The 20,428-nt window shown below is 39.3% G+C and overlaps 1 protein-coding gene across 5 annotated transcripts in view; it reads right to left on the reverse strand.

The window, feature by feature from the left end:
• The window catches only part of MTM1 (myotubularin 1), a 154,295-nt gene that overhangs the window by 53,128 nt on the left and 80,739 nt on the right, over positions 1 to 20,428 (reverse strand). For all 5 annotated transcript variants that reach the window (XM_028522491.2, XM_036016732.1, XM_036016730.1 and 2 more), the window contains one exon: positions 17,825 to 17,926. In XM_028522491.2, coding sequence (XP_028378292.1) covers positions 17,825 to 17,926 — 102 coding nt within the window. The remainder of the gene's footprint in view (positions 1 to 17,824; positions 17,927 to 20,428) is intronic.

Below are 20,428 nucleotides of genomic sequence, written 5' to 3' on the forward strand. Positions count from 1 at the left end.
CCATTATTTAAAATAAAGAAGCACCAACTCACTTAAAACACGTCTAGATTGGACTACTTTTATTGAAAAGAATCTATAAATGGTAAACGATTCATGACTTTCCTTCTTTGAGGAGGGAGGTCTCTCTGTCACCAAATTAGGATTCTTAGAGCTCATGAAGCCTCCTCCCAGACTGCCTCTTCCATCTAAGACATGTGATGTGGTGTCTCAGCACTGGATGTTTGATAGTCATATTTATAAAAATTAAACATCATCTCAAAGGAATACAGTTACAGAAGAAAACCATTTTCATAGTACTCAGGGCAATAAACTGATAAGTTATATAGATTTAAAGTGCTTTCAAATGAAGCTGCCACCATGCAGTGGCACAGTCATCAATGGACATGATTTTTAGGAAGAGTCAACTCTTTTACAGCAAATAAACTACAACTCTGAATACCTAGCCTTAAAAATCCAGGGGATTACCACTAACTACTTGTTTCCTGATAGAATTTTGCAATCTTTGAACAGGAATTTAAGTGACCATTTTTTTCTAATTTGATTTCTGAAATTGAAGATGTTTGTCTTTTTAAAAAGCTTCAATCTACCATGTAAGAGTGCAGCAAGGTAAAATTACCTCATTTTCATCTTGCTGAGAAACAGACTCCCTTCATATAAGAGAAAAAAGTCTTCATTAAAATTGGAGGAAAAAGCCTAAAATTTTAAGGAAGAATCATAGGACACATTAAAGCTCAGCAAAAATTATAATTCCAAGCAACATCTTCATGCTAGATAGTGATTTCAGCCTATTTCACATGACTTGATTAAGTAAATTCACAACTGCGTCAAAAGTAACTGTATCCCCAAATTGAACAAAAGTCTCATAGGTCAAAAGCAGCTACCATATAAATTACCATTTATACTTTGTGTAAATAACTTTCCTTGTCCTAGGGTAGATAAAGTGCTTCACAGACAAGGTAAAGCTAATGGAATTCATCATCACCAAGCCATTATTCTATGAAATGTTAAAGGGAACTATAGAAGAAAGAGAAGATCAAAACTATGAACATTAAAATGGCAATGAATCCACAACTATCAACAATTGAATCTTAAAAAAAAAACCTAAGCAAACAAACAGAATAAAAACAGAATCATAGATAAAGAGATCATTTGAAGGGTTATCAACTGTGAGGGAAGGGTGACAATAGGGGAAAAGGTGCAGGGATTAAGAAGCACAAATTGGTAGGTACAGAATAGACAGGGGGATGTTAAGAACAGTATAGGAAATGGAGAAGCCAAAGAACTTATATGCATGACCCATGGACATGAGCTAAGAGGGGGAGGGAATAGGGGTACCAGGTATAGGGGGGCAAAGAGAGAAAGTTTGGACAACTCTAATAGCATAATCAATAAAATATAATAAAGAAATAATCCTTGCCCTATTTCTACCACTTTACCTGGGGAAAACTGTTTAATATTCCTGGGTCACCACTAACTTTATATATAAATGTACATATTTATTTATTCAAAAAAGAGCCACAAAAATACATTTGAAATGTCATTTGGAACCATTTTAGAAAAAGAGCATTCCTTACTACCTGTCAAAATCATAATAATATGAGGCTGACATTTCTCAGGGTTCACCCACTGTACCTTTCTCTTCTCACTGTAATTTTCTCTCCAGGTACAATAATTTTAGCCACATCTATAAAAATGCTAATGATCACATTCAGGCCTACCAAAAAACCTCTCCCCATGCCATAACTCTACATCTTTGTAGCCACCTTCCTTCTATATATCTATATTTATACCTAGTTGTTCCCTAGATATCTGTGACAACATATCTAAAATGGAATACCATTTCTTCCTCACTCCTCTCCCGTATTCCCCATCTCAACCACTGGTTCCACCATCAACTTGGTTACTCAGGCTGGATTCTACCCTCTCTATAATCACATCCCCCTCATAACTATTTTGAATCAACAAAATCTACTGATCTTACCTCCTAGATCTTTCTCAAGTCTATATTATCTCCTGTCCTGCTTCATTACCCCATTTCAAGCCCTGCTCATCACATACTTAGGTGACTAACAACCATCTTCAGAAATATTCTCCTCCCCCTCTCTATCCACTCTGCATGCTGCAACCCAAGTAATGTTTTTTTTTGAAATAGAAATCAAATCATATTACTTTCCTGCTTAAAACCCTGCAATGGCTCCCCTCACCTTCAGATAAAACAAGAAACTTCTTGGTGGGGCATGTTAGGTTCTGCAAGCTTCCGCCCAGGCTTCCCCTCCACCATCTATTTATGCTACATCTACGTGCACACCAATGCCAGACATTAATCTATATGCAGGTCCAGCCTGCATCTGGCCTCTTTGCATTTGCACATACTGTTTCTGCAAGTTGCCATGTCCATTTCTGCCTGGCCAATGCTCCTACTTCTCTTTCAGGATTTGCCTCCTTTAGGAAGCCATCCTCAACACCAACCTCACTTTCTGCTGCCCTGACATCTTGCACATATGCATCTCTATCATATGCATCTGTCTGTCCATGTCACCCAGGAAAACTGTGCTTCTTGGGGACAGGGAGTGAGTATTAGCTTCCTGGGCCTAGTCTAATATGTAGAGGAATTCAGAGTGTGATAAAGGTGGTATTTCAAATCAGTAATTAGTCAACAGGTGGTATCACAACAACAGTTACAAAAGAGTTGGATTCATACCTTATAAGTAACCCCCCAAAAAATCCAAGTTGATAATATTTAGATTTTAAATAAGAAATGAAAGCATTAGACAAATGTGAAATAATTTTTGATAACTCTAAGTGGGGAAGAGCTTTTTAACTTGGATGTAAAACACAGAAGCTATAAAACAAAAGTGTGCAGACAAGAGTGAACCTAGCAAGTCTAAGACTGCTCTCCTTGAAAAAGGTTGCTTGCATGGTTGATCCTTGGCTGGCATCTGAAAACCTGGGTTTTGGGAGAGTTTTCACCATTCCCTAACTGCTAAGTGTGGTTTACAGTGCCTAAACTGTATTTTATGCTGAACCCCTACTTTCCTTCTGGGAGTCTGGAATTTTGGTGGGCACTAAGCAGAGAGTGCCTATATGACCAGCCCCCAATAAAAACACTGGGTACTGAGTATTGTCACAACTTGTTGCTGGGGGAATTAAATGTATCCTGTGAGAATCCACTGGGAGAGGACTCTGGAAGCTCATGCCTGGTTCCCCTCAGACTTCACCCCACGTGACTTTTCCTTTGCTACAATAAATCACACTTGTGAGTACAACTATATGCTGACTCCTGTGAGTTCTCCTAGTGAAAAATCAAACCTGGGGTGGCCTTAGGGACATCTGTCACAAAAAAAGATGAATTCTTTGAAAAATATGTTTTACAATTCTTCATATCAAGAGCCACCATAAGAAAAATCAAAAGGTATATGGGAAAATACTTGCAACATATAAGTCAGTATAGCTACGAAATAAAGAGTTCCTACAATTAACAAGAAAAAGATCAAATTCCTAAAAGAAAAACGGGCAGAAGATACAGATAATGTAGAAATTGAAATATAAATAGCTCAAACCAAAAGATTTTCAATTTCATTCAAATAAGAAAAATACAAAAGAAGGCTATGAATCTACATTTTCATCTAGTAGATTAGCAAAGATAAAAAAACTAGAAAGCATACTGGGTTCATACGGTAGGTAGATAATGGTCCCCCAAAGATGTCCATATTCTAATCCCTGGGACCCAAGTTGTATTACCATAAATGGCAAAGAGGAATTAAGGTCGCAGATGGCATTAAGATGGCTAATCAGCTGATTTTAAGATAGGAAGATTACCCTGGACTTCCCTGGTGAGCCTAATGTAGTAATAAAAGTCCTTAGAAGTAGAAGGAGTAGGCAGAAGAGTCAGAATGAGAGGAATAGGTGTGATGATGGGAGCAAAGTCAGAATGATTCAAAGGACTTGACCCATCCACTGTTGCCAGCTCTGAACATGGAGGAAGAGGCCATGAGTCATACAGGGAATAGATTCTCCCACAGAGCCTCCAGAAGGAACGCAGCCCTGCTGACACCTTGACTTTGGCCAAGGAAACCCATTTTGGACTTCTGACTTCCAGAACTCTAAGATGATAGACTTGTGTTTCTATAAGCCTCTGAGTTTATGGTAATTTGTTATAGAAACTATAGGAAACTAATACAGTTGGAGAGAATGTCTGGGAACAGACACTCTGACACACTGCAGGCAGGAGTGAAAGCCAGTACATCTTCCGAAAAGGGGAATTTGGCAATACCTGTAATTCTGCTTCTAATTTATCCTACAATACATGTGAACCCATATAAAATGATGTATATGCAAGGCTATCCACTGTAGTTTATAGAATAACAAACGATCAGAAATAATCTCAATATCCATTAACAGAGGATTTAATAGATAAAGTAGGGGATAGTCAATAGAGTACTGTGCAGTCAATACAGCAGCAAAGAAGCCCATTCATTAGGCACTGTTTATTAGGAAACACATATATAAATACCAAGTTGCCTGTTTAGGTCTAAACTACCACTGGTGGATAGTAATAGGCTGAATGTACCAATCGTGTATGAGGAGGGAAGTAGGGGGGGCTGAAGGGTACTAGGAGGGAGAGACAGAATTTTACTGTACACCTGTCTTTGTCTGGGCTTCTATAACAAGATACCAGAGACTTGGTGGCTTCAATCAGCAAACCTTTATTACTCACAGTTCTGAAGGCTGCAAGTCCAAGATCAGAATGCCAGCATGGAAGTGTTCTGGTGAGGACCTGCTTCCTAGTTTATAGAGGGCAGCCTTTTTGCTATACCTCACTTGTTGGAGAGAGGAAGCTCTTCCATAAGGGCACTTCCTCTTCTTATAAAGGCACTAATCCCATCATAGGGCTAGACCCAATGACCTCATCTAAACCTTATCACCTCCCAAAGTCCCACTTCAAATAACCATTGCATTGGATGGCAGGGCTTCAACATATGAATTGGGGTGGGGGACACAAACATTCTCTATAATAATACCCATTTATACTTCCTGAATATTCAATCATGGGCATACATTAGCTACTTTAAAATTTTTAAAGTGAATGCTTACTAAATAAATGGCCTTTCTAGACAGGAAAATATTCTTTTTGATAACTTGGTTGTGCTGGGTCCTGTTTTATTCACTCTCCTGACATTAGTATATTTACTCAACTAACACCAAGGGCCCAGTATGAATAAAGTATCACTGGAGAAACAGATGAGTAAAACACAGCCACTTTCTTTAAGGAGTTAGAAATTCTCCAAAGGAGAGAGAGGAGGAGAAAACAACTATTGATCACGTAAGGAGGAAAGTGGTAAATACCAGGTGTGATATAGATAAAGCAATATGGGGCTCCAGAGAAGGCCAAGTTCACTTCTGGGAGATGTGCCTGGAGGGACATTTATGGCATTTGTGCTACCCTGGAAGGATAACTTTGGATATGATAACAACAATCACAACAAAAAGGCACAAATGGAAGCAAGACTCGGAGACTATCTGGCCATCAACAAACACCTCATTCTCATCACCAGCATACAGGAGGGGTAGAAAAAGTGGAGACTGTTGAGAGGTGGGGCCACACTGTGGAGGAGACAGAGGTTTGCATTTACAAATGACAGAGAGGCAGGAACCTGATGTTTTGGTGGCAAGAGAAAGAGATCATCAGAGCTGTATGCTGGGAACACTAATCTGACTGAAGGCACATGTGGTGGGGGGTTGGAGAAGAGACAGAACCATGGTAGGAAAACCAGTTAAAATACCATACCAACAGCTTAGAAGAGGAAAGAGAAAAACCTGAACTAAGTCAGGCTGGGAAAGAAGAATTTCCCAGATACAATAAATGTTAAGGAAAAAGGAAATCAAAATCTTGATTTTGGAGGAGGAGAAGGAAGAAGGGAAGGGAGGAGGAGACAGTATCAGAGAAACTGGGAGTAGAGGAGTAGTTTTTAGGAAAAGATGAGTGATTAATTTTTAACAAGTGTTTAGGTGTCAGTTGAAGTAATATATAAGCTAAAGGGTAACATAAAGTTATGGATTGGAAAGTCATGCTTAGAAGGCATACTAGTAGAAAGAAGGGAGTGAGAAAGATTGCTGATGGCTTTGTATAGAGAAAGGAGGAAAAGAATGGATTTCCTAGAAAATCCACAATTTGCAGAAGAAAGCAGAGGAATGAGGAAAGAAGTTTGAGAGGTGGATGGGCCAGGAGATTTAGGTCTCAGAAGCCATAAGGAGAGGTATCTGGAGGCATGACGGTCTTGATGCCCTAAGACCTGCTGAAAACATCTGAAAATGCTGGATAAAACAGAAACCTTTTTAAAAAATGAACTAATGAGCTGGTTAGGGAGGAATAAATACTCAAAAGCCAAACATGTATTGCAAACAGGAATCCAGAGAGCAAGAGGAACACACTGGCTTTTACCTCTCAAAAGCCTGGGAGGGAGAAGTGGAACAATGAGTTCTAAAGTGAGTGGCTGCTGAGGATGGGTAGGCAAGCAGTGAATGCTCTGCTTCTGAACACAGATGGCAATGCAGTGGGCAGCCCAGCTTGGACCACAGTTCTAGGAGATGGGGGAGTGGGGAGAACCAAGCACGTTCAGAGGCTGGAGGGAGAGGGCAGTGGGGAAAGAAAAAGGAAGAGATGGAGAGAGAAGAGGGCTAAGTCTTAGAAGAGGCAGGACAGGAAGAGATTTAGAAGCATGAGTAGAGAGAGATTAGCCAAGTGTACTGTTTATTCAAGAGAAAAAAAGTCCTGGCCAAACAGAAAACAGAGAACTAAGACATACTGCAGTCCTTAGGCCACATTAAGGCTGTAAAGCAGGTGAGTGTATGTGTGTGCACGTGCAATGTTGCTTCTTATTTCAACTCCCACTTGAAAATGAGCTATTTACTTTCACTATTAAATCTGTAATTGGTCTAGAAAGTAAGAGTCTACTACATTTTAGTCTGGTTTAAAATCTCAAACCAATTTATAAAAAATTCTCCCATTTCTGAAGTAAAAAATAAATGCACAGGAAAAAGTACCCTGTGTGCTTAATCTCTATTCATAGCATCACTTATCCCTCTCATTCAAATGATCAAAAAGATGTACACTCTATAACCTACTTTAGTAATTTTTGAGTAATTATTTTTACCAGCAAGCACAAGTGGAGCAGATCAAGAGAAGGCACAAAGTAGAAATAGTACAGTACTTAAGCACATGACAGGGTTTCATGTAGTTCATCCAAGCTAAGCAAAAAGACATAAACAGCAAAGACTATGAAAACCAAAGGCAGCAGTACCTAACACCTAAAGATGCAGATGGGCCCTGCTCTTAAACAGATGTTGCTGTTTTGAAAATACTGCTTTCAGCCTCTGCATACAGTATAAAGCACCATGCCATCAGTCGTGAAAGGCTGCTAATCTTCACAGAACAGGCACGGCGACCCAGTTGTTTCTCTCTTTCAAAATCAGAGCCAGAGAGGAGAGTGTTCTCTCCTGTGCCAATTTCTACTGCCCATAAGAAGTCAAACTTACAAAAAAACCCCAAAACTTTGCAACTATATGACTGCTAATCAGCTCATAGGATAACAACAAGTAGAAAAGACTGCGATGCTAATGAGTTTAATCTAGAAGGGCATAGAAAAGTGGAAAGTGCAGAAACAAACTCAATGAGCCATGTTACCCTGAAAACAGTAGGCCGGTGTAGGGTGAAAACTAGAAGAAAAAAATGAAAACCGATTTCTGAAGAATTCACTTGATCTTAGCCAAAAGGCCGAGAAGCGATAAATTTCTGAAGAATTCTGTTTTTACATATTACTGCCACCCATGTTTCACCATTTCTAGTTAAGATGCCTTCTGGATTTAATACTCTGAAATTTAAGATTTTCAACCAATCCTTTATCAAGGTACAACCAATAATTTGTTAATAAAAATACAGACTTTTGTCTGTATAGTACCTTTTCTTTTAAAGGGCTTAAAGTATATTGCATATGATCATAATTACTTTATTAATATTCCTGGAAAAGTGCGTTGCAGTAATTATCCTTTATTTTTGGACTTGCTGGGAAAATGGTGCACTAGTAACAGAAGAGCCGACATTTATTGGACCCTTACTGAGTGATAGGCACTGTTGTAAACACTTTACATTTAATCCTCATAAAACCCTATGGGTTTGGGGCTACTCTTATCCCCAGTACAGATGAGAACATTGAAGCACATAAATATTATGTGACTTTCAAAGTAGCCAAGCAGGCAGGTGACTGAGCCAGATGCAGACACAGGCTGCTGCACTCCATGCCATGTGCTTGGAACCACACACCAGCAGAGCTTTGTAGGTAAGTCATCTTACTGGGCCTCCCTCATCAGTGGTTGCAAGAGCCTGGCAGCCAGGTCTCAGGCTCCATGTCTTCTAGCCCTGCATGTCCTTTATGTGAGTCTATGTCTCATGAGTTGTCATAAACTCAAGTCCTTCACTTAGACAAAATTCAAACAAAAACCCATGCATGCCTATAGCTGTAAAAATAGATTTGTGATGTTATTAATACCTAAATTAACTTAAAACACATTCTATTCTACACATTCTATCATTATCTAAAACTGTTTTTCAAAATTTCTAGAACATGATTAACAGAGAGCAATACACATTACATCATGACTCAGACATACATACACACACAGATAATTGACAAAAACATTTTAAGAAACCATACTTATCCACATTATGTGTTATGCTCTTAGTATTTTATCTTCATTCCATTTAAAAATGCTGGCTTCAATCTAGTAAATAAACTTCATGATTCAATAATGGGTTGGGAGTCACAGTTTAAAAAAAAACTGTCATCCAATATTTCTATTATCTCTATCCCAACTGAGTAAAGAAATAAGCAAACAATAAATGAAATTAATAAAGGAGAAACTTTAGCATTGAACATACCACCCTAACAATGAAATGCTTTATTTTTTTTGTAGTGCTATCAGGCTCTATTCCTGCCATGAAAAAAATTACCATCATATCACAAGCATTGCCATATTTCTTTATTTCTTTGCTTTTTTCAAGACTACTTTTAAAATATATTTTATTGATTATGGTATTACAGTTGTCCCATTTTTCCTGCTTCATTCCCCTCTACCCTGCACACCCCCTCCCACCCACATTCTCCCCTTTCAGTTCATGTCCATGTGTCAGAAGTTCTTTAGCTTCTACATTTCCCATGCTATTCTAGCCATCCCCCTGTCTGTTTTCTACTTACCATCTATGCTACTTATTCTCTGTACCTTTTTCGCCTCTCTCCACCTCCCACTCCCCTGTTGCTAACCCTCCATGTGATCTCCATTTCTGTGGTTCTGTTCCTGTTCCTGTTCTAGTTGTTTGCTTAGTTTGCTTTTGTTTTAGGTGTGGTTGTTAATAATTGTGAGTTTGCTGTCATTTTACCATACCTGTTTTTTATGTTCTTTTTCTTAGATAAGTCCCTTTAACATTTCATAAAATAAGGGCTTGGTGATGATGTACTCCTTTAACTTGAACTTATCAGAGAAGTGCTTTATCTGCCCTTCCATTCTAAATGAAACCTTTCCTGGATAGAGCAATCTGGGATGTAGGTCCTTGCCTTTCATGACTTGGGATACTTCTTTCCAGCCCCTTCTTGCCTGCAAGGTCTCTTTTGAGAAATCAGCTGACAGTCTGATGGGAACTCATTTGTAGGTAACTGTCTTCTTACCTCTTGCTGCTTCTAGGATTCTCTCCTTCATTTTTATCTTGGGTAACATAATTCTCATGTGCCTTGGTGTGTTCCTCCTTGGGTACAACTTCTTTGGGACTCTCTGAGCTTCCTGGACTTCCAGGAAGTCTATTTCCTTTGCCAGATTGGGGAGGTTCTCCTTTATTATTTGTTCAAATAACTTTTCCACTTGTTGCTCTTCCTCTTCCCCCTTCTGGTACCCCTTTTGGGTGCTGGAACGTTTCAATATGTCCTGGAGGTTCCTAAGTCTCTCCTCAGTTTTTTGAATTCTTGTTTCTACATTCTTTTCTGTTTGGTCATTTCTTTCTTCCTTCTGGTCTACTCCACTGATTTGAGTTCCAGTTTTCTTCCCATCACTATTGGTTCCCTGTGCATTTTCCTTCATTTCACTTAGTGTAGCCTTCATTTGTTCACCTAATTTGAGACCAAATTCAACCAGTTCTGTGAGCATCCTGATCACCTGTGCTTTGAACGGTGCATCTGATAGGTTGGCTATCTCTTCATTGCTTAGTTGTATTTGCTCTGAGGCTTTGATCTGTTCTTGTGTTTGGACCATATTTTTTGGGGGGGTCTCGTCGTGCCTGTTACGTATGAGGGGCGGAGCCTTAGGTGTTCACCAGGGCAGGGCAGCCCAGTCACTGGGTTGTGAGGCTTATGTGGGGGTGGGGTCCAAGAGGCAACAATGGCGCTTGTTATGTTCTCTCTCAGATTTCATTCCCTTCCACCACTTCCCCCAAGCAAACTGGTCTTTTCTGGTGCCGATTCCTGTGTGGGTGGGCCTGTGTACGTTCTAGGACTCTGTATGTCTCTCCCACAAACTCCCCTGTGAGGCTGGAAGTCTCTCCCTGCACCTCAACCCCCACAGGTGTTTTAAATAGGTGTTTTCAATAGGTGTTTGAGGCTTTATTTCCTGGTGCTGGGACTCTGGGTTGCGTGGTCTGTCTCTCTCCCCAGCCGCCTTGTGTGCAGTGCCTTGCTTTACAATCACTGCCTCGCTGGGTCTGCCAGTTGCCACCCTGCACCCAGGGTCTGCCAGCCACTGCTTGCATGCCCAGGGTCTTCCCTCTGCCATCTTGCGTGCCCATGGTGCATTGAGCATGCCACCACTTTTTGGGCCTGCACCCCTCTCTGCCCAGCCGCCTGAATCTGCCCCTCCTACAGGTCTGGATGAATGTGTCTATTTTAACTCCTTGGTTGTTGGACTTCCATACAGTTCAATTTTCTGTCAGTTCTGGTTGTTATTTTGTTTCTAAATTGTTGTTGTCCTTATTTTGGTTGTGCGAGGGGGCACAGTGTGTCTATCTATGCCTCCATCTTGGCTGGAAGTCCCATTGCCATATTTCTAATCATAAAAATGTATCATTTACCCAGAACTAGTATTGAGTTATAAAGCATCTTAAAAGCAAAGCAAAAATAAAACAAGAAAATAAATTCTTTAGTTGTAGTAGAAAGTGTTATCTAAACAACTGTCAACTCATACTGGACTGACAATACAAAAACAATCAAGTTATAGTTTGGGGTTGACTCTGTGTGGCTAAGCTGCTCAAATTCAATTAGAAATTTAAATCCCTACATGAACACACAGAATGGTGAAAATACTAACGGAGAAGGAGGCAAGAGAGAGCCAAAGGAATGGTCTGAAAGAAAAAAGCACACTCATGCTCTATTCACCCCACCACTGGATTTGCAACCCACAGAGCAAGTTTACTTCTGACTTCAAATGCCAATAAAAGTCACTGAGATAACCTGCAGCTGATTGAACAGTTTCCATAAGATTAACAAAGTAATATTTTTCAAGGAAGGCCTTTTGTACTGTTCAATGTAATGAGGCTTAGATTATGCTTCTAGGAAATCTCTTTTTGGCACACTCTCTCATTCCCCACTGTGGCAGTTTGGAAACTTTTTTTCCCTTCCTGTCTCAGAAGAATAGTTGTCCCTTCTTTCCAAAAGAAGGGTTCTACAAACTGGGTTTAATCCCGTGCCCCCTGCCTTCCCCAGGATCCTGCTCAAGAATTGATCCCTTCTCTCTCTTGCCTTGAAAAGTCATGCCCACAAATATATGCATTCACCTCTCTCAGAGTCTAGGAAACCACTTCTTCTCTCAACCTGGCTGCTACCATTACTTTTTTTAAAAGTACCCTCTATTCTCTCTTAAAACTCCCTACAGCACTAGCTGGTGTGGCACGGTACATTGAGTGCTGGCCTGTGAACAAAAAAACCCTACAAACTGGCTTCTGTCCCCTCCACGCAGATCATTTTCCTGGATTCAAAAATGTTCAACAAATGCATGCCAGGCACTGTAGTAGGCAATGGGGATACAAAGGAAAGAAAGTCCCAACCTCAAGCAATTCAGTTAAGGTTTCCAGAGAGTTTGTAATCATCAAATTTAAATGACTCTTCCTGATCCTCTCGTCTCTTCAACCCTCCACACAATTGCACACTCACGATCATCTTAAACTTCTCTCTGCCTTTGGTCCTCTGCAGCTTATAGGGAGTGAAGGTGGGAAAGGAGCCAGCAAAGTGAATGACAATGGTTAGAGAGATGAGAAAAGAACCTGAAGAGTGTGGTCTAGATAAAAGCGAATAGCTCATTTTCAGATGGGAAATGAAATGAGAAGCAACCTTGAACACATGCATGTGTGCACGTGTATACACACACACATCTGCTTTTCAGTCTAGATGTGGCCTTCAGATCATCTGTGTCCTAGTTCAGCACTATGGATCTCTTGCCTGGCCCTCTGACTTGCCCTTCCTTGTGTCAGGAGCTCTTATCTCCCATCTATTCTCTACGATGTTGTATTTAGTCTTATCACTTATTTGAAAACCTTTAGTGGTCTCTGCTATTTCCCAAAGTACAAACTCCTTACCCTACACCAAGGACTTCCACTGGATGGCCCTAGATCTCCTCCTTTTCCCCATACTCCAGCCGAACATCACTGGCTATCCCCATAAACACTTTGCAATACTTCCAGCCTTCCCTCTGCTATGTTAAAGGTCAGAGTCTTACCTCTGCCTGAAATTCCACTTCCTCTACCATCCCCACCCACTGGAAATGACAACCAACCTTGAAGGCCCAACCTAAATGACTATCAATTCCATGCAGTCTTTTTCAGTCTGGGTTGGATGTAGTATCCAATGGACTTCCACTCCATTTCTCTTATGGTGCCAAATGTACACTCTCCTATATTGCGGCCATACATGCTTGTCATCACTTCTATCACATCCCTGAATAGGACTAAGTATGATTCATCCTGTAGTATTCCTCACTTGCCATTACTGCTCCCCCAACACCACCCAAAACAGTGCTTTGAAATGAAATCAATTTATGAAACAGTTGTACATGTTGACTTAAATGCCAGGGACTAATATTCCAAAAGCTATGTCAGTAGCTGGTCTGTTTTTTATCTATCTTGTATTGTTTTAGTGTGTAGCTTAACTTTTTTAAAGATGACTTTTAGTGGTTAAAACTTACAGAATTTCCTGTTCTAAAATTTTGTATGAGCAATTCACATTTGTTTCTCCAGTTTGTCACTTTATAGACTTCCTAAAGGAAGAACTAGGGATTCCTAGCACAGATACAAAAAAGAAAGCAAAGTATCGTAGATTTGAGAAATCAAACCCTCTGTAGACTACTCCAATGACAGCAACCTGCTTTGGTGCTAGATCCACAATTTCTAGAAATCCATCCCATCTGTTTTCCTATAATGGATTTCCCCTTCATTTTCTACTAAACCCAAGATCAGTAAGAAAACCGTCATTATATAACTACCATACAGAATTCATTATGCTGAGGTTAGAGAGACAAAAAACAAACAAACCCTGATCCCTAGCTTGATAAGGGAGGATGGGAAATTGCTACATAATTATTATATAAGGCAAACTGAGATAAGTGCTCTGACAGAAGGACCTGCCATGTCTAACAAATGAGAGGTGAAATGAACTATTATCATGGGAATACACAAAACATGGAAAAAGGACCTAGGACTGAGCAAAATGATGGAGGATGGGCTTTAAAGAGATAAGGGGAGTGTAGGTAAAGGGGACAGGAACATTAAAGGCTCTAAGTTGAGAAACTTCTATATATACCAGAGGAGCACAGAGTGGTCCTGTGTGGTTGGTGTGTAGGGTATAAATCATGGGAAGTCCCTGAGAATTTTTTAGTGGGGAGTAGGATACAGAATGACATGATCAAAACTGGCAGCACTGGGTAGGATAAATTGAAAGAAGAAACTGAAAGAAGGGAAGCATGGCTTAAATTAGAAAGCACAAGTAGAAATGGGAAAAATATTTGAGAGTTACTAATAAGTAGAACCTACAGGATTTGGAACAGATGTTTTTATGAGAGGAAAGGCAGGGAAAGAACAAGAAAGTTGACTTCAAGTTCTCAAACTTGAGCAACTGAGGATCATCCAAATTGAAGGACATGTAGAGTAAAGAGTAGGTCTGTTGAACTGGGAAAAGGTTAGGGAGACAATGAGCTTGTGGTTCTCATGGACTTCCAGAGGAAGATGCTAGAGAGTTAGGCTTGCTAGATTTACTTAAGGCCAATATCAGGGTTAGATTTAAAATTACCCATACAGCAATGGCAACTTAAGCTGTGGGACTAAATGAAACCATCAAGGCAAAGAAAGTAACATGAGAAGAGGGCTAACAGGGGACCTCTGATAAGATGTTTACATTCAAGGAAAATACAGAATCAGTGGGGACTGAGAAGGAATAGACAAGACGGTGGAGGAACACAGAAACCAAGACTTGCAAACAGGTGCTCAAAATGGTTGAATGTCTGGGAGACAGCAAACAGAATTAAGATTGAAGTGAGACACTAGATTTGACCAGGAGAAGGTCATGAGTTGCAAGAAGGTACCTCCAATAAAGCTGGGTAGTGGAATGGGTTGGAGGAATGAATGAACTGCAGATAAGCCCAGAATATTCTTTCCAGAAGAGTGAACTGAAGTGAGAGATGGAACAGTAGTTTAGGGAAAAGCTGTACCAATATACTTGACTTTTTTAGGGGAGTAAACCACAAGAGAGGCAGAAGATGCCAGAGAGAGGGTAGAGGTGATGGAGCAAGATCTTCTATATGGACTGGGGACTCAGTTTCTTCAAACTTATGTGAACCAGTCTTTAAATTTCTGGTAATTTAGGGCCAAATATATAAAACCCAAGACAGAACACTTTCCCTAACTGAATTTTCATGGATTAGACCTGCATTCTCACCTTCATAATAATTCAAAGATATGGTACCATTAAACTTTTTATCCTAAGAGTTAAACATATTTAATATTGAAATATTTTTAAATCACATATAATCAAAAACTAAGAAAAGGCTGAAAATGTATTCAACTCCATAACTGCATTACATATGAATCTATAATCAATACATGACTCATGATGAGTACTTCATATACTTTTAGACCTCTGTAGTCTCTATGAAACTGTCCTTTTTTATCAACCATGGATTTCCTTTGACTGAAACAAGTATTAATAAAAATTGGGAAGAGAGAAGGCTTTTTCTTGCTAGAAAAAATCTGAGGCATGTATTGCAAATTAATTTTAATTAAAAGACAGCCATAGCTGGACAGCTACATGCAAAAAAATGAAACTCGAGCACCAACTTACACCTTATACAAAAACAAATTCTAGGTGGATAAAAGACTTAAATATAAACCATGAAACCATTAAAGTCCTAGAAGAGAATGTAGGTAGGAAAATCTGAGATATTTCATGCAGAAACTTTTTTACTGACATGTCTCCTAGAGCAAGGGACATAAAGGAAAGAATAAACAAATGGGACCTCATCAAAATAAAAAGCTTTTGCACAGCTAAAGAAAACAGTATCAAAATAAAAATAACCAACTGTATGGGAAAACATATTTGCCAATGATACCTCAGACAAGGGTTTAATCTCCAAAATATATGAAGTACTTACATGACTCCACTCTAAGAAGACAAGTAACCCAATTAAAAAATGGGCAAAGGACTTGAACAGACACTTCTCCAAGGAGGACATACAGAAGATCCAAAGGCACATGAAACAGTGTTCAATATCGCTAGCTATCAGAGAGATGCAAATTAAAACCACAATGAGATATCACTTCACACCAGTCAGAATGGCCATCATAAACAAAGCAACAAGCAACAAGTGTTGGAGAGGTTGTGGAGAAAAGGAGACCCTAGTGCACTGTTGCTGGGATTGCAGACTGGTACAATCACTATGGAAAGCAGTATGGAACTTCCTCAGAAAACTAAAAATGGATCTGCCTTTTGACCCTGTAATTCCACTGCTGGGACTATATCCTAAGAACACTAAAACACCAATACAAAAGAACCTTTGCACCCCAATGTTCATAGCAGCACAATTTACAATAGCTATGTGCTGGAAGCAACCTACATGCCCATCAGTAAATGAATGGATCAAAAAACTATGATACATTTACACAATGGAATTCTATGCAGCAGAAAGAAAGGAGCTGCTACCCTTTGCAACAGCATGGATGGAGCTGTAAAGCATATGCTAAGCGAAATAAGCCAGGCAGTGGAAGACAAATACCATTATGATCTCACCTTTAACAGGAACCTAAACAACAAAACAAAGAAACAAGCAAAATATAACCAAAGTCACTTAAATAGGGGACAGAGTGACAGTGACCACAGGGGAGAGAAGAGGGAATTTCAGGGGAGAATGGGAAGGGTTTACAGGAACAAATTTAAAGGACACATGGACAAAAACTAGGGGGAGGGTGGTAATGGGAGGGAAGTGGGGAGGGTTTGGTGGGTGGGCTGGAATGGGAGTAAAAGGGAGAAAACTGTACTAGAACAATGATTAAAATAAAACTTAAAAAAAGAGACAGCCATAGGAGCCCTGGCTGGCGTAGCTCAGTGGATTGAGCGCAGGCTGCGAACCAAAGTGTTGCAGGTTCGATTCCCAGTCAGGGTACATGCATGGGTTGCAGGCCATGACCCTCAACAACCGCACATTGATGTTTCTCTCTCTCTCTCTCTTTCTCCCTCCCTCCCTCTCTAAATATAAATAGATAAATAAATAAATAAAAAGACAGCCATAGGAAGAAGGGCTACATTACAAAGCAGCTCTTCTATTTAATTATCTCATTTATCACCTTCAGTGTAGTCAACAACATATTTATCCTACATTAAATAAAAAAAGGCACACACGTGTGCATGTGTGTGTATATAATTTCCTTGCTTGCCCCTTAGAATGTATTTGCCTCCAAGTTTGTTTAAAGTCAAGCAGAAGAGGAGAGGAGGAGAGAGGTAAGAACATGTGAACAAGGTATGACAGGAAAAAAAGGCAAGACCAAGGCAAAATGCAAAGATTGTTTTAAGAGCAAGATGCATAGAAGGCTTTATTTCAATCATGTGGTAAAACAAAGTTGGATTACTCAGCTTGGTGAACAGGAAGGAAAAGTTCTAGGTTTACACAGCCCAAATCTTGTTATAGATGAAGTTATAGATTATAAGTAAACGCACAGATATATCTGTCCTGCCAAATATACACTAAACACTATCAAATGTCATTTAAAGTGTTATTCCTTAAAAAAAAAAAACTGCCTTATTCAGCAACTGCCTGTAATATCTGTACAATGTATCTGAATTTTAGAAGTGTGCTTGCTTAAATGGCTTTTAGGCTGAGACTTGTTCCCATTTATAACTGGTGCCACAAAAGCCTGACATGCATCGCTTGTTAGCTCCCAAGTTGAGAGCCAACAACCTCTGGCATGTGACTTCACAGCATTAAGGTCAGCATGGCCCACTTCACAACCTCATGGTTTTACAGAGAGCTGGCCAAGACTAAGAACATACCCAGGGGTGTAAGGGCACAGGTGGCTCCAGGTGAAGCTCCCAGGCTCACTCGTGGCTCTAATGCATCTCGAGGCCTGCACTGCAGGCACCTGTGGTGAGCCATCCCACATAGACCTGCAGGCCTACTCCCCTCTGGGAATGGTTCAATCATCCTTAAGAAATATCCTTGCATACACATCACACTGGGAGGTGCAACACAGATAGTATGTGAAAGAGGAAACACCCAAGAAACTTCCAACACTGAGGAGAACCCTAGAATTTACCAGACTATGGGCCAGGGGAAAGGCGTATCTTGTGAGGATCTCAAACATATCTCTTCTGCTGTGGCCTTCTTGTTTCAGTGCAAACCTCAGGTTTCTCATGTCCTGGGGGCAGGAAATTTGACAGATCAGTCTCCAAATAAAGTCACATTTGTTAGCCAAAAATCTTCTATTCAACTAAGGAAACAGAAGATTCACTTACCTGAAAGGGCAATTCATCTAGATAACTAAGTAACTTACTTTGTGTGGTATGGTATTTTGAAATACTCAGTTAAAAAAACTCCTAAAAATATTCACATTGTAGTTATGAATGTAAAAACAAAGCAACTAGTGCTAAAGAGAAGACAGAGCTAAAATTCACTTGATAAAAATATAAATGAAACCTTGCCTTGTACATCATCTACTGTACCTATTTACTTTAACTGGTTTCTGGGGTATTTTTAATTATAAAAGTATATTTTATTATTAGAACTTTTCAAATATATATCTGCTATCAAATATAATCTCAAAATTGTCAAACATGTCATTAAAATACAGAAGCTCTTTCCCTCACCCCTCACGATTTTAAAGTCTTGTTTTAAAAGTTAGTAAATGCTTGGCATTTTAAGCTGTCATACAAGTAATGTACAACATTTTTACTATACAACTTTTATTTTCAGAGTTCTATATAACCACCTTAAAGTGTACCATGTTAGGAGTGACTACACTTCCAGGAACAACAAATGAATGATCAAAATCATATTTTAAGGGTACCTTCTGTTACCTATCTCTTTAATAAGCAGGAAAATCTCCCTTTAAATCAAGTCTAAACAAAATAAGATCCCTTAAATATCAATTTGTATTATATATCAAACTAATGTTCTATCTCATTTTCAAAACTAGAGTTCTGTCTCTTAATCACAGCACTAAGAATGTTATATTGTGCACCACACATTCAATTAAAAAAAAATCCCATGCTGGACCCCAGGGACACAGATACTCAGGAGTGAGACAGATCTAGTCCCTGCTCTTTTGGATGTCACCATCTTCATATTTTTCAACATGCTTTTTAATTTATTATCTCCAGAGCACTCTTCAAATGTTCTAAGTGTTCGATGTGAAGGGCCAGCAAAAGCATTGCCATATAAAACCCAAACTGCAAATGGCAGCAAAGGAAGTATAAAGAACCAGACTCTAAGAATGCTAATGAATGACACAGTTGATCATTCTATATGCAAATGGCTTCTACTGGGCCTTGTCAACTCCAGGATTTTGTGCTTTTATTTTTAAAAGCATGTAATTGAATAAAATCCAAAAACTGTTTTATAACATAGTCCAAGAAAACTGGAATATTAGTTGTTTGTGGCCACTGTCTTTGAACTCAACGCTAATTCTAAGAAATATGGATGTAACATTTAGAAATATGGATGAGAATTATACCTGCTGAGGTGTTCCTAGCCCTTTGTATTTATAACAGTCAAAGGATAAGAGTGTGCTTTTTCTTATTAATTTTGAGTGATTCATATTTAAGTTTTTCTTACTGATAAGGCAACAAACAGAATTTGTTAAAATTCTATTAGAATTAAAATCGCTTCAAAATCATCAAAATAGCAACCTCATTTCCCCTTGAGTACTGTAATATCTGTAATATAACACTGTACTCCCATGGATCCTCTTATGTGAAATGCAAAAACTTTCCTTAAAAGTAAATCCACATATTTCTAGGGTTTGAAGGGTAGACTGTAGCTAGGATCATGGATAAGGTGTAAGGTAGCTTGGATTAAAACAAAAACAAAAAAGGGTAAGGTGGGGAATGATGGAGAATTTTAGTTCAAGTCTAACTATGGCATAATCCTTTGGTTTTTGATAGAGTGTAGTAGTCTTAATCTTTTATAATTCAGAAACAAAAATACTGCATTGTGTTCATAATCCAAACAAAACTGTAAGAGGTTGGTTTGAGATGGTTTTAAGAAATCACAGTGAATGAGACTAGGGAAAGGAGACTTGGGTTTTCATTGTGGCTCTTCTACCAGCTCTTGGGCAACCATATGCAAGTAATTCTGTTTAACAGAAGCTTCATTTTCCCATCCATAGAATGAAGGACTGGCCCGGAGTCACCAAACTTCAGCCCAGGTCAGTCTTTGTGTGGTCTTCAAGCTAAGAATGTTTTTTATATTTTAAAAGGTCAAAAAACAAAACAAAAAAAAAATGCAGAGCTGTATACATGATGGAGATGCTACTGGCCCACAAAGCCTAAACTATGTGCTATCTGGCCCTTTATGGAAAAAAAATTGCTGACTCTTGTGCACTAGATTGATGGTTAAGAGTCACCAGAGACACCTGAAAGAGTACCAGCATTCTGGGACTCCAAATTCAGAGATTACAGCAGGATTTGGGGTAGAACCTAAGATCTACATTTTAAAGAAGTTTTCAGTTTATCCCTTGCACATCTAAGTGTAAGATCCACTGAAGCAGATGACCTCCACACCCATCTAGCTCTTTCTAGGACTGGGCATTCTTCTACAGATTATGGTGTTCTGAAAATACCTTGAGGGTTTACTTTGTTGTTTGCGAAAGGATTATCTCACTGTATTTGGATCCCAACTTTGTCATTTGTTGGGTAATCTT

The sequence above is a fragment of the Phyllostomus discolor genome, chromosome X (genome assembly GCF_004126475.2).
Source record: "Phyllostomus discolor isolate MPI-MPIP mPhyDis1 chromosome X, mPhyDis1.pri.v3, whole genome shotgun sequence".
Taxonomy (NCBI): Eukaryota; Metazoa; Chordata; class Mammalia; order Chiroptera; family Phyllostomidae; genus Phyllostomus; species Phyllostomus discolor.